The sequence below is a fragment of the Phyllostomus hastatus genome, unplaced genomic scaffold (assembly GCF_019186645.2).
Source record: "Phyllostomus hastatus isolate PE091 unplaced genomic scaffold, TTU_PhHast_1.1 phas_contig_86, whole genome shotgun sequence".
Classification (NCBI taxonomy): Eukaryota; Metazoa; Chordata; class Mammalia; order Chiroptera; family Phyllostomidae; genus Phyllostomus; species Phyllostomus hastatus.
In genome coordinates this window covers 37,331,084-37,353,712 of record NW_025333977.1, presented here as the reverse complement: position 1 = coordinate 37,353,712, position 22,629 = coordinate 37,331,084, and the positions used below count along the sequence as shown (strand labels likewise).

Genomic DNA, 22,629 nt, shown 5'->3' with positions numbered 1-22,629 from the left:
CTGATTCTGTCATCAACTCATCATGGCAAATGCCTACATTTTTGTCTCCATGTTTTAAAGTGAGAAAAGTATCACTTCCTCCTATCCTCCCTGGGATCTAATACCAATTAATGAGAACATCCCAAAAGTTCTCTGAATTTAGAGGTTATAAATTTCCTGAAGGTGGGAATTAGATCTCCTCTTCCCACACTGTACATAGTATGCAAGCAATAGATAACTGACTCATCAGACAAGCTGAGGAAGGTTTATTCTTAAGCATCTCATATGTATACAAGCTAAGGTGTGGGAATCTTTCTAATATGGCTATGGATTCCATCCAAACTGAGGATTAGGAGTATGACAAAAACAAATTTTAAAGCCAGGGGGATTAAACTAGAAGGTGGATGTCACCAGAGGGAGGAAATGAAGAAATAAAACTCAAGAGAAAAGTCTAACAGTTACTTACATCCATGGAGTAATGCTCAATCTGATAGATGGTGGTCAGCCCCTGGGTCGTGAAATAGTCCAGACATGATGAACAGCCCAACCTCGCTAAGAAACTGCAGCGGGAGGAGGGAAGAGGAAGGAGGAAACAGAAAAAGAAAGTTCACCCCAACTGCATTGGCGAGATAAAGGAAAACCCAACATTTTGCCCTGGGATGCCCTACAGAGGAGACTAGAGAGATAGATGAAATGTATGTGGTGCTTGGCTTTGAGATCTGGGGATAATTAGTGACTTGAACATTAGGTCTAGAAAAATTAAAATCAACTGTAAGGATTGCTGCAGGGCAGCAATTTTCAAACGGTGACTGAATTCTAAGGGTCTCTATATAAGTGCTTAAGGAGCCATTGCAGGGGGTGAAAGAAAGGAGTCCAGTGGTCAGGTTCTCAGCCCTCTTGCCTCCTGGCTCTTCAGTTTAAAAACAGCATCTCTACTTTAATTGTTTCATATGTGAGGGTTCTGAGAATGCTTCTGAGAATGAATCCTGTCCTTAGGATAGATTCATGAAACTATAATAAATTATAGGCCACCTCTGCCATGAAGTCATTAATGATTTTTGATTTTTTGTCCTCCTCAGACAACAGACTCCCTCCTTTTTTGGTGCTGATCTCAGACTGGTGATGCCACCACTCTCTGTCACAGAACCAGACACCGGATGGGATAAGCTATGCATTTTACTGTCCCTCTGACTGATGCTGCTAGTTTTACTGCACCAATAACATGGAGATCGACACACATTATTCTAGCAGCCAAGTGAAAGAATCATCCTGCACATGAAGCAGGGGCAGCTGATGTGCCCTAGGAGTGAGATTCAGGCACATACTCTTGCCTCTGTGGGAAACAGATCTCTCAGGCTTAATGCATTTCTCTCCTCTTGCTATCTGAACTTTGCCTCAAGTGTTCCCATTTCCCATATAGCAAAGCAGCAGAGGTCACCAGCTCCTTGAAAGGCACTGTCATTTTTACTAAAGTGAAAACTCTTTTATGGGCATGCAACTTCAAATTAATCATCCCATGGTGGCTGAGAGCTATAAGGCCTAGAGAGCAGAAAAGGGAGCAGGATAGCAAGTTTACTGCCTTTTTGGGAACCCCAGCCCTGGGCACCAATTTGAAGGCCAAAACTGACAGTTTAAAAATGTGAGGGAGGAAGTAGGGAGCAAGTAAAGCTGGGGGAATGGGCATGAAAAATTATATGCCTATAAAATTATATTTTCACTTTTCCCCATGTTGATTACAGTGATGTTCCTTGATTATACACTGCTGATCACTCCACAGATCAGAGATAATAGTAGCTGAACTTCAACCACAGGGATGCTTTCTTTCTTTCCAACTGTGCTATTAACTTTGGACAGTGTCCACCCTCCACCACCCAGAGATGCTTAGGACAGGCCCCCAAGGGCACATGCTGTGGACTCACCTGACAAGGCTGCAATCTGTGGGGTACGGAGGTGGGGGGGTGCAGTGGGAGGTGGATGGCATGGAGAGTGGGGGAGGGAGGGCTTGGGTGGGGCTGAGTCCATTCATGTCTCCAGCCATTGGCATGTGGGTGCCCATCATAGGAACTGAACAGAAGCAGGAGGAACAGAGAGGGTTACTACCATCATCATGTACCAGCGTTCCAGTGGTCCATTTTGCCTGGTTTAATGTACCTAATCTACCAGGCTTCCTTTCCAGTCTCATCTCTCACTACACCCCTTCATGTACCCTACATCTCATCAGTCAGAATAGTCACCAAACTAAAAGCTGATTACACACTTCTTGACTTTTGTACAATCTCTTCCCGCTTTTTTTTAGTTCTAAAGCTCTATCCAAATTGCTCATTGCTCCTGATGTTAATATTTTCCTCATTGCTTCAGCCTTCATGGGTTATATTTCTGCCTCCCTCACTAGATTAATCCCCTCATATATGGAGATTAGACCTTAAACCTATCTCCAAAGATCCCCAAAGATCTCAGCGCAGTGCCTGGCATAGAGCAGATGCTCAGTCAATTTATGTTAAATGAACAAATGAACAAATCTGTGGATGAGGGAGTATATTTATATAGGAATAGAAATAGGAGGATTTATTGCCGTATTTGTAGAGAACCATAAACCTAATAAGGAGGAGTGAAATTAAAAATTCTAGCTCTTTGTTTTGGCCCATTTCAGGATTGTATTTGGGAACACCATCAACACACTGAATTTATTTATTTATTTTTTACTAAACCATAAACTGTAAGCTTTCACTTATAGAGAAGAGAAGCTTAATAATATTTATGGAACCAATTTTGTCCCCAGGTAAAAAAAATATCAAAACAACATGTCTACAAAAAGATGAAATGTACTTTGCTTCTACTTGAGTGAGCAGTAGTGTCCCAAAGGGAAAGACCTTTGCCACTGACTGGCCAGCTGAGGAGCACAGGACTACAGTGTCTCACCGGTTCCGCTCTGACTTTCCTGACGACAGCAAAGGAAAACTGCGATTTATATGTAAGAGAGAGTAGATAAATCACGTCACGCAAATGTGAAAGATCCTTATCATTACTACTATTTGGTCATCCCAGGAAAAACTTGAGGACTCTAAGATCTCATAAGAAAGAAAATTTGGGAGAAAGTAAACTATTACTTTTTCTTTTATTGTCAAGGAGTCAGGTTTTGAGTCTTAGGTTTCATTTATCCCTACTGAGAGGGCAGTCTGGCTCTCACATCTCTGTTGCTCTACCACATATGTCTCCAGCTCATTAAAGTCTGAACATGTGTCATCAGACCGTAGACAATCCCAACTCTACCCTGCCCTAACTTCCTTAAGAGAACCCAGTCTCTTCAAAGAAATACTGAAAATACCAAAGGCTTAGTAAAAACGCTGGAAGGTTTCAAAAGAGAGTATTGAGGCACCATTTTATGAAGCGGGGGAGGGTTACAGGATACATGTACAGTATTCAGGCTCCTGCATCCCTGAGGATATTATACATCCTTCTGCATTTTTACCATCCTTTTTCTTTCTTTCAACTTTGGGTATCCACTTTGCTAGATTTAGTTCTAGGGGGGAAAATAATTTTATTTACAACAAAACTGTACACCAATCATTAGCTACTTGGATGCCCAAATCTCACTGTTTCTTACAGTTATACTTAAGAAACCAAGCTATAACTTATACTTAAGTTATAGTTGTTATGAGAAATCTGTGTATAAATAAGTGAAAGAGAAACTCCTTTCCCTATGTCATTTGTGATTAATGATTGTGAACGGAATGGATTAGACAAGTAGAGAAGGCCAAGATTGCAGGGACACAGAATCATAAAGTGTTAAATTGTGCAGAGTAATGATTTTATGAATGAAAAGCTGAGCATTAGAGCAAAGAGGTGTGCTATTCATAGTTACATATGTAACACTACAATAGAGTCCAAACTGTAATGTATTTTAGGTTTTAAGTCCGCCACACCACGCTACTTCCCACATGTTGGATATATTTGCTTTTGACTATCTCAGTGGATGTAGAAGGTGAGCCTTTACCTATGCTGATAGGAGTGGACTATTCTTTTCACCGAGATTCTTATCGCCACTAAGGAAACAGCCTTCTTCATCTCTACCAAAGTACTTTGTAAAGAACCACATACCTCAAAAGCAAGAAAATGTTTACTGTGAGAAATTCAAGCCACTCAACTTGGATCTGTTCTGTCCCACTATGCCTCTCACTTAGCTTGAGAGCAAGCCTTTCCCCCCATCCCAGAGCAGAGTCTCCCTCTCACACTAGCCCTGGGGGTCCTTCAGCTGCTGCTAAAGGGAGATGCTCTTACTGTTGGCTCCCATGCCGTCGGGAATGGTGGTGGGAGTGAGGGCGTTGCGCTGCTGAGGGTTGATAAGCTGGCTCACGGAAGGCAGCTTGTTCATGCTGTTCATTTTGTTCAGAGGTGGGGAGCTGTTACCGTATGAGGTCTGAGACTGCATTGAGGTCCTGGGAACAAAAAGGTCAGAATGATGGTGAGCATGGGATACTGAAGCTTGGGGACTGGTCATTTCCAACAGGTCTCAGATTAAAACGTAGCCTTAAACTGTACAGTTGCAAAACTATTCCTCCAGAATCAACAAGAGGTTATCTGCACTCCCATCTGAGAATTTTTTGACTAGGGAGGGGTCACAATGCTATCATCAAATCATATTTTTCCTGAATGTGTAGAGTACAAAGTTAAATTTCTTCCTAAAGCTTCTCCTTTGTGAGAGGCAGAATAACTGCACTGTCCTCTTTCTTTTATCATTTTCTCTGCCCCTTTTCCCTTTCTTGTCTGTCAACTTAAACAATTTTAAAAATCAGTGAGGGAAAAGAACTGAGTGAAGACTCAAAGGCTTATGAAAGATGTAGAGATGCCAAGCTCAAATGGTAACTGAGGCATTTCATTTGTAGCTGCCTAGGCCATTTGGTATAGCCAGAAAATAACTACAAAGCTAATCAATCAAACAGGGCCTTTGGCAGCAGAGCCTGCTTTTATGAAGAGGCCTTGGCATGGAAATGTGGCTTTGTCAGTTTAGATGTTCATGGGCCATGGAGTAACCATTTGGAATACCAATAGCCGCTGTATGCAGGAGAGCCCTGGAGCCCAAACAACTGTTTTGTTGACTTTCCACAAGTCTCCTGGGAGACGAGGGAAAAAATGTTTTCCATTCAGCATAACTTCAATTTGAAAATTTACTAGAACTGGTTTGTCATATATGCATTATATTACATATGACATTCCAGACTCAAATGCCATTCCTGACTTCTTCTTTGAATATAGATAGAACTAATGATGTCCACTAGAGTCAGGACAGGATGTAAAGTCAGAAAATGGAAGTTTAAGTCTTCCTCCAGCATATATTAGGAAGCTTTAAGTCCCTGTGGGAGCCACAAAACATCCCTGCATTTGTTTTCTCATCGGGAAACTGTATAAACTAAATTCATATATACACTTGCTGCGGGAATTAGATGCCAGAGGAAGAAAAACTAATGAGAGGTGGTTGCACCTTTGGGAAGCTTATAGAGCAGTGGATACATGGGGCTAATAATCCAACCTACCTTGTAGAGCTGTAGTGAAAACTGAAATAGATAATACGAAAAACTTTATAGGCCATGTGGTATTAGCAATGAATAATTACTGTGACCACAGAGTGAAGATTGGACTTTCAGCATGTTTCAAACCTTTGATGGGAGAAGCTCCCCTTTTAGACTCATCAACGAAATGTGTTTTTGTGTTTGTCTCCTCACTGCTGCAGTGACACTTACATTAGAGGAGAGAGAAATAATGTTTTTTATTTACATGTATACATGTGTATGCATGTATATACACACACAACTATATATAAAATACAAATCTTGAAGGCTCCATGAATGAACCAAGTTTTCAAATAAATATGGTATAATGTTTGAAAATATAATAAAAATGGTTCTAGTACATAAGTGTCACAGTTGTATACTTGGTCTGTGACACTGCCACACTTGTTCTCCATGATTATACAAAACAGGGGTGGCCCCATTCCACAGCTAGGGGAATGTAAACAATATGCTCTATACACATTTGCATAAATGTACATGACAATTAATGTACAGTTAACAGTTCAGCTGCATATTAGCATCACTGCCTGTAAGGTAGGAAGGCACTGATTTTTCTTTTTAGTTCTCAAGAATTCAAAATTACAGGTAGATCCATGTTGCACAAACAGATGTTTATACAATAAGCTTTCCCAATTCTTTCCCAATTATAAGACACTTCAGGTTACTAAGCTCTCCTTTATCCATTTTCTAAAAGATTCTTACATCCCTGTGGAGGAGGACATAGTATGGGGGGGAGGGCAGAAATCATTATGCCTATTATAAAGATGGGTAAATATAAATCTCTAAGAAAAAATGTACCCTAGTCACACATTGCCAAATGATGGGTAGAGAAGTCTCCTGGCTCCAACTCTAAGTGCTTTTCTTTTTTCCCCATTCTGTGGCACCTTCCCAGAAATAAGGTAGTGGTGAGCAATAGGTTACAAAATCAAGAAATGGGTGAAGTTGCCCTGGCTGGCATGGCTCAGTGGATTGGGTGCCAGCCTGTGAACCAAAGGGTCACTGGTTCAATTCCCAGTCAGGGCACATGCCTGGGTTGTGGCCCAGGTCTCTAGGAGGAGGTGTGCAAGAGGCAACCACAAATTGATGTTTCTCTCTCTCTCTTCCTCCCTTCCCCTCTCTCTGGAAATAAATAAATAAAATATTTTAAAAAAGGAAATGGGTGAAGTCATAAGAGAAATGTGGGACACTGAGACAGATCAGGTAGCAAGGGATATACATGGTAAAGGGAGCCTCCCAGCTATCATCAACTCTACTGCACAATGTGTAAGAGTCAACCCAGTTGGATATACTTAGGAACATCTGTAAGTCCATATCAAAGTGCAGGAAAACACAAGCAAGGTGCCTAAGAGATGTTTTGTCCGGTGCTTCTTCTAGTTTTGCCTACCACAAATTACCTAGGAAGTCTGTTTGCCCAGACTCCAGAGGCAGGGTGGTCTGTGTGACCTAAAGAGACCTCTATCTATCTCTCCCATTCCCCCAAATCAGTCAAATATACATCAAGAGCTGATGGAAGCATTATTTGAACCATTAACATCCGCCAATAGGAAAATAAAAATATAATAAAAGCTTTGCATTTTCCCTGAACCCTCAGTTATAATAAATGCCTTCTTCCAAATTCTATTATAAGTCTCTTTTCCCTTTCCCTTTATACTCTGTATTTTTGACCATTTTATTAGTTCATTTATTATAAGCCACCTAAACTAGTTTTTAGAAAAGTTGTTTAGAAACCATAAATGAACAAAAAAGAAACATGAATTTTGGGGTCAACCAAAACATTTGGGGTAAGCTTCTAGATCTGACACAAGTTAATCGTCTTTGTTACGCAAGTGTCTTGAGTCTAATTTCCTTAATCTGTACAGCAGCCATTATACACATTCTAGAAGAGTTTCTATGAAGATTAGATTATGTAAGAACCCTAGAAATTATCATATAATCTGTCGGTGCTCAGGAAAAACGTTGGTTACCTTCACTCTTCCTCCCAAGCCCCAAATGTTTAATGCTTTACTGTTTGGTTAAGGGGATAAGAAGTATACGTTATAGGAGAAAGTGGCAAGGATCTTAATTGAGCAAATACAGAAATTAGGATGAGTGAATGAATGGGAATAAGAGAGTCTGAAAAGGTCCAAAATTCTGAATGCTTCTCCTTTAATGTAGAAGTGTTAAAACCACAGGGTGAAAGATCAGGGTAGTTTGTTCAACATTAAGTTTGCAATGTCTGAGATACAGATAATATTCTGATAACCACTATGTGCTGAAGAAAAGTGAACATGGCTGAATAAATTTGTGGCCTTGAAAAACAACCTTTTAAAAAATATTTTTCCTTTACAAACATAATGTCACAGTCCTTGAGTAGACAATCCCAAAGACTGATGGTATATCTGAAGAGATGAACAAAATATTCAAGCACAATAGAACCCTGTGCTATTATGGTTTTCATATCCCACTCCCACCACCACCAAATCAAAACAAAACGAAAAAGTAAGAATATAGTTCTGTTTGAAAAATAACAAGGTATAAGCCTCAGGCTGTTTTCCCCAGAGGCACACTAGATTCTCCTAGGAATCCAACATAATACCAATGTGAAAAGACATGTTTCATGCATTTCTACTTTTGCAGAGAGATCCTGGTAAAGTGAAGTCCCAGTTCTTAAGTTTAACAACTTAGGCTTCTGTGTACATTGCTAAGATAAAATTCAGCATCTCAGAGCTATGAGTGACATTTAGATCATCCAAGATTAGAAAGCACATTTTCTGATTCTAAGTCCAGTAACTATCTAGGTCACAGGTGGCATACACAAGGCCCATGGGCCAAATCCAGTCCTCCACCTTGTTTTTTCTGGCCCAGCACCTTGTTTCTACCTGGCAGTAGTGCCAAGCTCTCACTTAACTGTTAAGTAGTAGTTACATTTATACAGTCTTAAAATTACATTCAGCTCTTTGAAGGCAACCCCAAGGCTGATGGGGGCCTCAGTGAAAATGGGTTTGACACTCCTGATCTAGGTGGTAGAGAGTCAAAATTCTTAGGAAGACACAAATTCAAAATCGTCTTTATAACTTTGCTGGAGATGCCTAGAATTCCATCAAAGGTTTCCTTCTTTTGCCTTAAATCTTTCATTGCCAATTAAAAAGCAACTCTGTAGTATAATTTGGTGATACCTCAGAGTAAACCTATTCCACCAAACCATTTCTGAAGTAGAAATCTGAGAGGGAAAAGAGGTTTGAGTAGAGCAAAACACCCCTGGTGTGAGGAAGGTCATAAAAAGAGAAGATATGAACTATCAGAAAATGATTGTTTTGCCCTCTACGGCCCTGCTTGTACACTTTCTCACCAGCTGGGTAATCATGCTTCTAAATACAAAGGGCAACATTTTAATTTCTTGACAGATCAACTGTAATTATAAAATATTTTCCATCAGTTCAAATATGTACATTTACATAAAAGTCACTATAAATACATCAGTATACTTACATAAAATACGGTAAAAAAACCTTCTGAAAAAAGCAAACATTAAAGAACTAAACATACACATTAACCCTTTTGGGATTTGTAAATCAAAATGATCAGATTAATTAAAACACTCTGCAAATGTAAGAAGATCACCTGATTTTACTAATATACTTTTTTTTAAAGATTTTATTTATTTATTTTTAGAGAGGGAAGGGAGGGAGAAAGAGAGAGAGAGAGAGAGAAACATCAATGTGCGGTTGCTGGGGGTCATGGCCTGCAACCTAGGCATGTACCCTGACTAGGAATTGAACCTGCAACACTTTGGTTTGCAGACTGCGCTCAATCCACTGAGCTATGCCATCCACGGCACTAATATAATCTCAAAGATGTTTTTCTTAAGTACTGTTTAAGTCCTAAACTAATTATTTTTATTTAGAAGAATTGTTTTTGAAGCTTTTAACACACTTATTTCAAAGATGACAATATGTTATTTACTTAAAAAAAAAGCATTGGACAACAGCTTCCACTAAAATTTCTGGATGAAAATTTTCTAATACCTATGTTACAGAAGTGTGTATTTTTAAAAAACTTACCAAAATTGTTGAATTTTTATGTAGCCATTTTAATACTGAAGATGGAAGGAAATGATCAATATTTTTAGCATATTATGCTTTATTATTTCAAGAAAGGTAAAAATGCAATTGAAATGTAAAAAAAAAGATTTGTGCAATATATGGAGAAGGTGCTGTGACAGATCAAACATGTTAAAAGTATAACATTGAGAACAATCAATGTTATACCACGTGTGGGAGAGCCAACATACTCAATATATCCCAATCAATAAAGTCATTGGTGAAAATAAAAAATGTGTCTTTCATTTTACAGAAAAAAACTAAATGAACTTTTTGGCCAATCCAATAGTATAGTGCATGTTTCCTTATGATAAAATTAAATACATAGCACTAAAGTATATTTTCAAGTTAATGTAGGCATTACAATTTATTTTTAGGACTGATGATCTTGATACACAAAATCTTAAATAAAAGCAGGAAATAATGACAGAGTGCATACAGAACCAAAGTAACTCTTCTATTATTCTTTTTCTTTAGACTTACACATGGTAGATATAGGTACTTGAAAGCACTACATGGAAATATTCTAATATTTAAAGAATTTTTAAAAGGCAAGAGAGACAGAAAAGAAAAACTGCAGGATAAACCAAGATGCAAAAGTTTATTGAAAATTAAATTCACACATCCATAAAGCAACAGCCTCAATAACAAGAAATCATTTTTGTGGTGACACAGAGTCAAGAACTGGTGACCTGGTGTGGGGAGATAAGAGAAAAAGGAGATCCTTAAACTCTTTAAGTCTTTACACTATTTTAAAACATGTTTTTAAAATGGAAAGAAATAGATTGTCTAGGCTCTTTGAACAGAAAGGAAGGAAGGGAGGGAGGGAGGGAGGGAGGGAGGGAAGAAGAAAAAAGAAGAAAGAAAGAAAGAAAGGGAGGGAGGGAGGGAAAAGAAGAAAGAATGAAAGAAAGAAAGAAAGAAAGAGAGGGAGGGAGGGAGGGAGGGAGGGAGGAAGAAAAAAGAAAGAAAGAAAGAAAGAAAGAAAGAAAGAAAGGAAGGAAGGAAGGAAGGAAGGAAGGAAGGAAGGAAGGAAGGGAGAGAAAGAAAGAAAAAGAAAAAGACAGGAGGAAAGGAAAGGAAAGGAAAGGATAGGAAAGGAAAGGAAAAGGAAGGAAAGGAAAGGAAAGGAAAGGAAAGGAAAGGAAAGGAAAGGAAAGGAAAGGAAAGGAAAGGAAAGGAAAGGAAAGGAAAGGAAAGGAAAGGAAAGGAAAGGAAGAAAGAAAGCTATCAACTCTATCTTTAATTTTTAGGCCATGAGTGTTGGTTTCAACATGTGTCTGCTTGGACATCACATAAACAAAACACAAGGCTCCTGGACAACGGAGTTTGAGCAGTGTCAGTGATATGGTTAGTGTTACAGTAGAACAAAGGAAGAAGAGTGCCAATCCAACACATTAATCATAGACTTGGTGACAGGACTTTTAACTCCATTTTGGGAATTGAAGAATGTATATAACTGCCTAGAACAACATTACTGGAGTGGTTTTACCCTCCTATTAAAATGACAAAATAGGTTTACCTGCCTTGGTGTCTAAACAACAGTTTTGGGGGATAAGTCTCCAGGGTTTCCATGAGCAAGGAAGGCTATCATAGATGCTGATATATGGTAGCAAGGGTGGGATTTGATGTAACCATTAATGAACTTTCTACCTATGAGGAGAGGATACTAATAATGCAAGTTCTTCAGAAGAATGAAAGAACAGTTCCCACACTGGCTGCTTACAGTAATTTTCACCTCTCTGTCCAGCGGTACATCTGACTCCTTAGTTTACTACTTGCAATATTATTGCATGACCAGCATTTAAAGGGCCTGAATGAATCTCTCAGTCACCTATAATTTATTTATACACAGACAATAACAACTTTTTTCTCCTTTTCTTAAAAAGTCATCTTAAGTTTGAGACCTGCTCAAAAGCTTCTTTATGAGTTTTAGAAACACAACAGAAGGTAACAGAAAAGGGTTCTAATAAACATCTTAATGCCCCTTCCCAACTGAAGCTCCTCCCTCCCAAGAAACAATACAAAAGCTCACAAACACAGGTGTTCCTGACTGGTCAGTGCTATATCTAAGGATACAGAATCTGCAGAAAATGTCCTTCTTTGTAAAGTTTTGAGTCCCTTCAAAGATTTTTTCACTAGTGACTTTGAGGAGTTGTGTCTCTGAGCCAGTGTCTTCAAGTCCTGCTTTCAAGGGCTGGATACACACACAAACACGTACACAAACAGACGCATACACAGAAGCACAACAGACACACACACTCAAAACACAAAGAAGGGGCTTTACGGGTACACTGATCGGTTTGGGGGGTTGGAATGTCTAAAGAAGACGTCAGACTGTTTTGGAGTCTCTCTCCTGGGCTCCACAAGCTCATTCCTGAAGCAGGCTGAAAGGAGACTGCAGAGAGGAACCAGAGAAAACAAAAGATGAAAGCTTAGGACTTCATATATTCAAATCAACTGAGTACAGAAACCCATCCTCCTACGTTCATGATCATAGTATAGAAAAGAATGCCTGTGAATCTGTTTTTGTCCCTTCCTCTTTATTCTCTTTTAAAGTTACACAGAAATGATTCCTCAAGACTTTTATGAAGATGAAATTAGAAAAGCTGGTGGTAATTAATCAGAAGGGTCTGAATCACCTATAATTTTTAAAAATGCATTTTCCTGGATCCCTTCTGAGACCAAGTTGGGGCCCAGGTGTGTGTGTGTGTAATATATAATATATTATACATATATTATATACATATATATATATATATTTTTTTTTTAACAAGCTCCACAACTGACCCAAGTGAGAATTACTGAGACAAGGGAGGTCAAGGTGCTCAGCACAGTGCTTGGCATACTGGACTTCATTATTTGCAAAAGGGAATGTAGAGATAAAAATTAATCTTTTGAAAAATGTCATCTGCCCAATTAAGATACCTCATTACTGTTCCTGTCTAGTGTAACTATGAAGTATGAAGAAATATGATCTTATCAGACTGGGGGGCTGCATCATCATGCATTTATAAAGGACTATTAATGAGCATTTGTATGTGCCCAGATTGAAATGGATAAATATCTTAATCCTTTAGTCACAAACTTAGCCTATTATTGCACATATCAAATACATGAAAGCAACTTTTACATAATTAAGAAATCAATTATGCCATGAAGAGTCCAGGAACAAATCCCTTTATTTTGCTAAAGGTTATGCAATTCCATGAACTGTTTGGAAATCATTTCCCAACTGACTTTTAAATCACATTCAGTTACTGCTTGCAAAGGAACAAAGACATTGTTACTCAGTTAGGGCTTGGATTTGGTAAACTATCTCACCAGCAAGAGCTGGATCATCTTAAAAAATATGCCAGAACATATTAGTAAAGAAGTAATTTACTGTCAGCTAAAGGACTATAGCTTTTATTACTTGTTTGGATGTTACATTTGGGGCTTCTCATGGACTAAGGCCTGAATGAGACAGCACAGAGAAATCATGTTTTAGTTAAGATAAGAGTATATGGACCAGAGGGGTTCAAACTTTGAGACCTAGAACTCAGATAATTTCTGAGGTGAGGTATGAGAGCTTAGAAAAATGATCCGATCTATCTGAATTTAATTAATCTGAGTTTTTGTCATCATGACCAATGCAGAGCTATTGAATCTCTGCCTAATGGCTTTCTAACACAGCACTGAAGTTCAGAGAGTAACACTGTGCACAATGAAAAAGGCTTGTGACCTGTAAGACCTTAAGTTCTATGACTTAAAAGGTTAAACCACATGACATTGCCAATACTCATCTGATTTTTTGATCTATGCAACTGGCAATTTCAAACAAATATTCTGGAAATGGGTAAGATTTTTAAATAAAACTTAGAAATATAGTATTAAGCAAATCTAGCATTGAGATTTGTGTCCTCTACTCTCTCCTACATTGATGATCCTGAAAATATTTCTTGCTTCATCCTCAGATACAGGAATCAGAGGAAAAATTATCAACTTTATTGAAGGAAATCATATCCAAATTAGCCTAAGGAGATTGGATTTTACATTAAAACCACAAGAATAAGTATCAGCTGACTGATACAGAGGCAGAAAATGGAAATAGATGCTTGCTTTTGTCATATTATTACAACTTTATTAATTAATGAAGCAGACCAGAACACTGCTAAGAACTGTACCTTCCAAATCTGATTCTCATTTTAGCTTTATTATGAACTGGCCATAAAAATCACAGGTGTGGTTCATTGGGGCCACAGGGCATTGGAACTATGGTCTTGAAGATCCTGCTCTGCACTAATATTCTCTGACCATTCTATTACTAATGAGCCACAACCGTCAAGTGATGATAAGGGGAAAGAAAACACTAAGGGCTCCTCAGTAGATCACATAATCATATTAAAATTACAATGAGTCTATCCTGTAGAAACTCAAAAATATTGTAACTTTCCATGAGTTAGGTCAAGGTCAAGTAAAAATTTAAGTGATGTTGGCCAGAGATCAGGGTGGAAGCCAAGGAGAACAGAGTACAAGAAAAATGAAAAAAAAAAAGTATTGGTCTAAAATACACAAAAAAGAAAATTGCTAAAAATGTTTCAAGTGGGTCTGTAAAGCTATCTGAAGAGTTAATGTTCCTTGAAAATATGAAGAAGGTATAAGGCGTTCAGTTCAAAAATGGATCCAATTTGTTCTCCCCTTAGATTCTGGCCTGTATAAATATAACCCCTGTGTTTATTCCACTGTGAGCAAATCAACTAAAATCTTATTTATTTATAAATCACAAATAACCTATTTATACCTGTAACAATTTGATTCACAAAAACTCAGTGTAAATTTTATCCTTCATAAAGCCTATGATCATGAAGGTAATTGGAAGGGAACTTTTGAAAAAGGAAAACCATGCACGAAGGAAAACCTAGCAGAGAGAACACATGTAGTGAGCATCTAATAGAAGTAATTAAACTGAAAATATGTTAGTACCACCTTGCAGAAGTGTATTCCCTTACCACTGATTTTCCCTCTACTATAAAGAAAAGCATAAAATCAATTCCTTACCAGCATAAACTTGGAACTATGTTTTTGGAAAGAAAAATCATAGGCTATTGTAGGCATTTCCAGCCTGATTTATTCTTTTCAAATGATTGCCAGGAAACTAAATTTCTATTTTTCCTTCTAGTTATTTTTCCTTCTAGTTATTCATGTTCTTTCTGGGAGGTATGCATGAAAATAAAAGAGCTGAAAAAACTCAGCTGAAGAATACAGCAACTGGAGAATTTATATAGATGCATATCAATCATTGGAGAGCCACATATATATAATGTAACAAAGGCAAAATCAGACTAAATGTCTGTATTTTGCAAAGATTTCATTTTGCAGTCTGTTAGATTTCCATGCACAAGTTGTCATATCCAAAGTTAGGTCTTATAAGACTGAGAAAGCATCTCAGGAACATGCAATGAAACTTTAAATGGACACCCCAGGTCACTACGAGGCTACTCATTCCTCACTATATATCAGTGGTTACACATACAAAAAAGAAATAATATATCTTTAAAATTTTGGGCTTTTTAAAAAATAACACAATTTTAAGATGCATTTTCTTCTTTGATGAAACAGATTGCCTTATGAAACAAGAATTAGAAACTAATTTCTCTCTAAACAATGCTGGCCAGTCAAGACAATAAGCATCAGATAGCTGATCGTATAGGGGCACCAGGTGATACATTCTCACGTACGCCATGTAGACAAACACTAACAGCATGAGTCCTGCACAGACTGAGGTGGATCGTCCTGGCTTGTAAAATCTCTGCAACTATGATACCAAGGTATTCCCCTTATTGTTTGACCTTGGGAACCTGTCTCAAGTTGTCTTAATTTACAGGATGCTGAAAATAAATTTCCAGAGCTTTCTTAAAATTCAAGAGGTGTTCTGGCTATGAATTCATCACTAAATTGTAAACCTATCAGAAGGCAGGAACCCCATCTCTCTCATGTCTATCCTTAGTGCTTTCACTCAACATATTTTCACTGCTAGTTTGTTATATGAATCAAGTCAATTATTCCAGTCTTAGCTGATAATGGGGTTGCACCATTATTCACATTTTGAGTCTAGAAAGGCGTGCCTAACCTTCTGGGACAAACAAAATCTCTAATACCTTTCTACTTTAGAACACACATATCAGCTTCCAAACATTTCTGTTAAAAACTCTGAGCCTCAAGAACATTGAAGGAAGAGCCACTCGTGTGTCTAGAACAAGACCTGCAAAATAAAGTGAAGGGGCCAAGTCTGGCCCCTCAGTAAAGAATGTAGTTTACATTTTTAAAGGGTGAGAAAATTCAGAGGAAAAGAATATTTCATGATGTGAAAATTGTACGAATACCAAGTTTCTGTGGCCATAAAGTGAAGATTTGCTGTAACAGCCACTCTCATTTGTTTCCATATTGGCTGTTGTGACATCTGTGCTCCAAGGGTGAGCGGGGCATCCACGAGGGTGTGCACACCACAGAGCCCACAGTATTTACTATGAGTGCCCTATAGGAAAAAATTGCCAGTTCTAAGCTAGGTGGTCAGATTTTTTAAACCATACCACTTAATAGGCATCAATTTGTCCTGGCAATACTTTTCCTGTATGAGAAAGGATACCAAAAAGAGGACTTTAGAACAACTAGGTCAGCAAGATATGCTATGGTTTCATTCTTCTGAGGTCATTTTGGCTGAGCCAAACATTTTCAGAGTAAACTAGAGACAATTCTGGAGAGTTTCTTAATAGCATGGCATGCATATCTTGGGGAAGGCTCTTATCCTCTCTGGGTTTGTAAGTGGTATTACAGGTCTGTTTCTTTCTTTCCTGTTGTATGACTTTGTAAAAACAAAATTAGTTTTACACTTGAGCATGTTAACATATATTTCCATCTGACATCCTAAAAAATCTATGGGATTGGCAATGGGAATTTTGCCTGCAACTTCTAGTTCAAATTCTGCTTTGGAATACTCCATGTCCCCAAGGAACCTCGTGGTTAACCTTTCTACTCTGCCTTACTTAAAAGCTTAAAATTGTAATTTGCAAAATTTTCATTCTGAAAGTAAATGGTGAGATCCCTTCCAGGCACAAAGGTTCTTAACACTCAAGAACCTAATGTCCTCTAAAACAGCACATCTTTTCTATCCCTTTCCTGCCACCCCATGCCCCATAGCCGACAAGGCTTATAGGATGCCTCCTGACTACAAAAGATGCAGTCCAACATCCTCAATTCTGTTTATGTTTATTAAAGGAAGAACAATGAGCATTCTTTATTATAACAGACATAGCTACTTCTCTATAGTAGTTAATAATATATGAGAAAAATTTATGTATTGTTCACTTATATTTCTACTGTAAAAGATAATCTTTGCCTTAGACAAGATTGTTTGGCTTCATTTCTTTTTGCCTGAAAAGTAAAGTCAAATGTTTGAATTACTCAAGGGACTCAAAATATATACATTTTACATATATCTACAGGGACTCTGGCAATACTTCCAGTCCAGACATAGTATTTTAATTAAGCTAAGAAGTACTGTTCTTAACCACAAAGGGCTAAGTATAAGTAGAATCCTGATTCACCAACTTCCCTTTCTTTTGTAAGAGCTCTTCTATTGTGGTTAGTCATAAATAAATTCACATCCTCCATGATCTAAGAGTCAAGGTAAAAATTAATATATAAAATGTTTTACATACATATGGTTCCAAAATCTGGCCCAATTTATGCAAAAATATATTGCTGGAAGACAATCTAGAACAGGGATGCTAAAACATGACAATATGATGCTATGTTGCACTTCTGCATGCAGACATTTTCCCAAGGAACATGCACTAGGTCTCAGGATCATTCCCAACACAGCACTCAAGGAAGTCACTTATGGTAAAACCTATGTGCTATCCCTACTCTATAATAATGTTTTTTCCCAAATGTGGTTTGTGTGTATCCATGGAAATGCATAAGATAACCCACTGGGATAAGGGAAGATTACATGTTTTGAAATATATACATTATTACTTGAATAGAATGCATACTCAAAATTCTTATATTGTTAGATGTGTATGGATTGGGGCAGAGAAAAGAGAACTAACTCTGCTAGTGTCTCTTTGTAATTCAGCTGAAATAATTTGGATTCAATTTCAGAACATAGGTGGAACTTCTCAAAGGGAAGGTTATGATAATAAATACAGAAGGCTGTTGAAGCTGGAAAATGTGCCCCACACTAGATCATCTGAATCTATTATGTCCTGTTGTCTCCCAACCTCATCTCCTGCATCACCCACCAATCACCCTAATGGGATATCACTCCAACAAATGCCTCCTAAAGTGACACATGGACACACTCACTGTTTCTGAAGTAAATGCTGGTGCTGCTGCTGCTGCTGCTGCCTGTATGTTTCAATTGTGTGCTGAGGAAGGTACTGCATGAGCTCCAGAGATTCTTTGATCTTCAACAGCATTTCATATGTCTCACGGCCCCTCACCTAGGAAAACGGGCAGGAGGAGAGAAAGAAAAACGATGACCTCCAGAACCATCAGGACAGTCAATTCTCATTTTTCATGGGTTCTGTGTTGATGAATTTGCCTACTTGTGGACATTTATTTGTAACATGAAAACCAGTATTCCACAGCACTTAGTGGTCATTTGAGGCTAGGAGCAGAGTATCAAAAATCTATGTTGCCCATGCATGTTCCAGCTGAGGGTGAACATGGCCCGACTCTGCCTTCATGTTTCAGTGCTGTGAAGAAGCTTCTTTTCTGGGGGCTATTTAGTGCCACATTTCCGCTTTTTTTTTGTTTGTTGGTGGTGAATTTGCTATTTAAGTAGTTCCTGAGTGTGGTGCTGAAGTGCTGTCCAGTGTTTTGAGCATAAGAAGGCTGTGATGCATGTGCCTTATGAAGAAAATACAAGGTTAAATAAGGTTCGTTTGGGCATGAATATAGTGCTATTGGCTGTGAGTTCAATGTTAATGTGTCATCAGCATATATTAAATAAGGTGCCTTTAAACAGAAACATGCATAAAACAAGGTTACATGTTGATCAGGTGCTGAAAGTGCTGTGACCAGAGGCTGCAGAAACCTAAACCTGCATTTCCCCTAGGGGCAATGAACAGTTCCGTGTTTGCTAGTACATTGCTTGCAGTGCCTTTTTAAAGTATAACTATCACAAATAATGAAAATTACCTGTAACTACCTCTGGAAGGACAGATAGCTTCAGCTGGGGTAAAGTGTGTTTCTCTCTTTAAGAGTCTCTTAAAAGCTTGAAAATGTATGAGCAGGGCCAGGAGTAGGGAGAGGCAAGCAGGGCACTTGCAGGGCCCTGCAAATGAGTGAGTGCCTATTTAAATTTTGCACCCTAGGCACTTCACTTGCCTCACCCCAGTCCTCACCCCAGTCTCCACCCTTGGTATGACAGCCAGAATTTGTCAGAATTCAGAAAGATTTACTCTACCTTTTGTTGTGTTAATGCCTATTCACCCAGCCCTGGGATCCTCTTCGCTTGAGAAGCTTTTCTTGATCTCACTCTTTGAGACCTAGTCTTCTGTCCTTCCTATGTGCTCCCACAGTGCCATGCCTAGCTCTACTGAGATGATTATTTCATGACTTTATACCTATTTTTCTCCTCACTAGAAGGTGAGCTCTCTGATCCCTAAATGCTTGCTACTCAACAAATACCAATCATACTCATGCTATGTTAAGAGTTACTTTTTCTTCACACAGTTCGGTGTGACTAATTCTTTTTTTTAATGTATTTTTCAATTATAGTTGATATACAATATTATATTAGTTTCAGGTATACAACCTAGTGATTAGACATTTATATAGCTTATGATACGATCACCCTCATAAGTCTTGTACCCGTCTGACACCATACATAGTTATTACAGTATTCCCTGTGCTGTACTTTACAACCCTGTGACCTTCTTATAACTGGAAATTTGTACTTTTTTATTCCTTTCACCTTGTTCATTCATCTCCCTCCCCCTCCCCCTAATCTGGTGACTATCAATTTGTTCTCTGTATTTATGAGTCTATTCCTATTTTGTGTATTCACTTATTTTATTTTTTAGATTGCACATGTACGTGAAGTCATATGTTTTTACTAATTTTTCACTAAACATAAGCTGTAACTGACTCAGTTTGTCCCTTCACTAAGACAAACAGATTTCATTTAAAAAGAGGTTTTTAAATGATTCCTTTGTCAGAAGCTAAAAACATATTAGGTATTTTTTTTTCTTTTTTTTTTTTTGTATTCCAGTTGACCTTTGAACAACATGGGTTTGAACTGTGTTAGTCCACTTATACACAGATTTTTTCTTCAATAAATATATAGCCAGCCTCCCATATCCCTGGGGTTCTCATGCATGGATTCAACCAACATCTAATGGAAGACAGTATTTTTGATCCACAGTTGGGAACGTGGATGTGGAGGGTGGACTCTACGCAGTGTTCTATGCCATTTCACATAAAGGTCTTGAGAATCATAGGATTTTGGTGTCTGCAATTGAGCGGACGGACAATTGTATTTAGTATATCAGCATAATGTTTAACTTAAAGTTCACAGATCAGATTCTATATGTAGCCTGAGAAACATGACACTGAGAATCTTAGTGAACTTACCGTGCGATTGTTCTACCAGCCACCAGTCTACTTCCCTGATAGTCAGGACTCAAAATAAGTAGTGAACAGGTATGGCACACCCAAACCTGTTGAGTTGCTTTAGTTTCAATCCCAGGGTGGCAGCTCCCAGTCAAATCTGGCCATGATTGCCTGTGTCTCATGTCAGGTTAGATGGCATCAAGGGCTATACTGGTTACCAAAACTTTGCTGCCACACTAACTGGCAAAGACCTGAGGGAGTAAGATTTCAACAAACCACAACCACAGACTAAAACAGGCACCCTAGGAATCTTGAGAGGACTAATGCTCCTTGTCAGAATGAACAACTCTCTTACACAATGATTGGGCTAAGTCTTCTGGCCTTTCACATATAACTGAGGATTCTGCCTTGTTTGGCTTTCTCTACAGCACTACATAAAAGAAATCACAGTCAGTTCTCTATAAATGTTGTATGACTGATTTTGTGAGCTTCTTCTGACAAAATTTTAATCCTAAATCAGTTTGGCCATGTTGTCTAGGATAATCTTACCATTCTTAAATAATCAAGTATAAATTAATTTTAAATATTTGAGTAAGAAAAATTCTCTTAGGAGAGTAGCTTTGACTGGGTGAGCAGTAAGTAGAGGAGCTCATACTACTAATATATTTCAGCACTATGGAGGGAAGGGATTGTTTCCTGATTTCTCAAAAAAAAAATAGTTTCTCTGTCTTATCTCACTAGCCCTCATTATCCCATTCTCATTGTAACAGATAATAAGAATATGACCACAGAGTAACAGCTCCTTTAAAGAAGGTGAAAATGAAGCAATCAAGAATACTTAGGGGCGACTCACTGGTAAGTATAACAATTCATCATCTGGGGATCTTCGTTTCTTGATGGATGTCATCTGGATGCCATGTGTGTTCTGACGAAAAGCTGGTGGAGGAAAAATGCAAGTGTCATCCTGGGAACATTTCTGAAGCAATAATACATTTCCTAAAAGACAATAGCACCCACCATACCTACATGATTAGATTTTCTAGTTCTGAGCACCCATTTAATTGGTGATGATTGCATTTATGTTAAATGCAAACCTAACAGTAATGAGGTGGGGGATAAGTGAGGCAGAACAAGTGAAAGGAAGAATTGTGGGATGCCAGGAAATTGCCTGTGGCTTAAGTCTTGCTGCAGGGATCCCTGTGTCTCATTCACTGGCCTGTGTCTGGAACGGCTGTTACAGAAAGGAAGATAAATTGGTTCTGTGTTGCATTTTTCAAGTCATTTATCTTCCAAGGTGGTAAATGCTTGTTGTAGAGGTTGTCTTGCCAATGTATTCAGACTTGTGCTTTCATCCCTCCCAGGTTAGTATACGTATCACGTAACTTCTGACAAGCAGGCTCACTTCCCAGCACCTCAGTTTTCTCTTCAGTAAATTAAGCTCGTACATCCCTGTGGTTTCCAAAATTAGAAACTACATCCAGGATCTAGGGTATAGAAATGATCCTTCCACCAAAGTTCAAATAATCCATTCCTACTGATATTCATTATTTTGTAAGGCAATTTTGAGGTGCTCAGGAAACACTATAGGAACTAGGCCACCAGGAGGCCTCAAGAGCAAAATTAGGGTGGGAATATAATTATATTTATGTTTTTTATATATTATTATATTTAAAATTAACTTACATAGTTCATATCCTATGCACATGTGAACTATTCACATATGACCTTTTGAGGAATAATCAAAGAGCCTTCCAATAGGAAGAGCAAATCATAATGAACAGTTAGAACTTGACAGTGACTAGACATCATAACCTTCTGTGGTTCTCCTGCAAAATACAGTATGATTTCTATTTCTTTCTGGATACTAATTAGTAATAACATTAAAAGTCTTTCATGAAATAAGTAACAATGTGGCATACTTTACAAAATTTGTTGTAGTGATACCAGAGTTATGCAAGGCACCTTCTAGAATCAAATCTCCCTACTTAGAGGCAAGTGTGGATCAGTGGTTGTCACCCTTTGTTAGCTGAGGGCTGGGCCTCTGAGGGGTGTGCTTGGGGCTGCAGACCACCCCCAGCTCCCATTCCCTTCAACTAGAGCCCCACTGCTTTTATCCAGTTTTCATTGTGGGTTCCTTGAAATATTTTATATTTCAAAAAGCTTGTCTGCTTAACAAAACAAGTTTGAAAACAACTGACCCAGATCATTAGCCTCACTATCAGTAAGAGAACTGTGGCCTCAATGTCAAGGCTCAGTGAGACCCAGATCTGTATATTCTCAGACAGTGCTTTTACAAAATGTGTTCTCACTGTCCCCATAGACCACGAGGCTGGCAGATGTATTGTCAGCCCTTGTGCTCAGTAACAGAAAGATAAAGTAATACCAATAGGCTAAGCTACTGA

At 38.3% G+C, this 22,629-nt stretch overlaps 1 protein-coding gene across 5 annotated transcripts in view; it reads right to left on the bottom strand.

The window, feature by feature from the left end:
* The window catches only part of TP63 (tumor protein p63), a 230,759-nt gene that overhangs the window by 5,581 nt on the left and 202,549 nt on the right, over positions 1 to 22,629 (bottom strand). For 3 of the 5 annotated variants that reach the window (XM_045851336.1, XM_045851337.1, XM_045851338.1), the window contains 5 exons: positions 21,081 to 21,163; positions 17,975 to 18,111; positions 4,258 to 4,415; positions 1,899 to 2,043; positions 446 to 539 (listed from right to left, as the gene is read on the bottom strand). In XM_045851336.1, coding sequence (XP_045707292.1) covers positions 446 to 539; positions 1,899 to 2,043; positions 4,258 to 4,415; positions 17,975 to 18,111; positions 21,081 to 21,163 — 617 coding nt within the window. Of the gene's footprint in view, positions 1 to 445; positions 540 to 1,898; positions 2,044 to 4,257; positions 4,416 to 10,827; positions 12,024 to 17,974; positions 18,112 to 21,080; positions 21,164 to 22,629 lie in introns of those variants that run through there. The other 2 variants (XM_045851339.1, XM_045851341.1) reach the window with 2 other exon arrangements.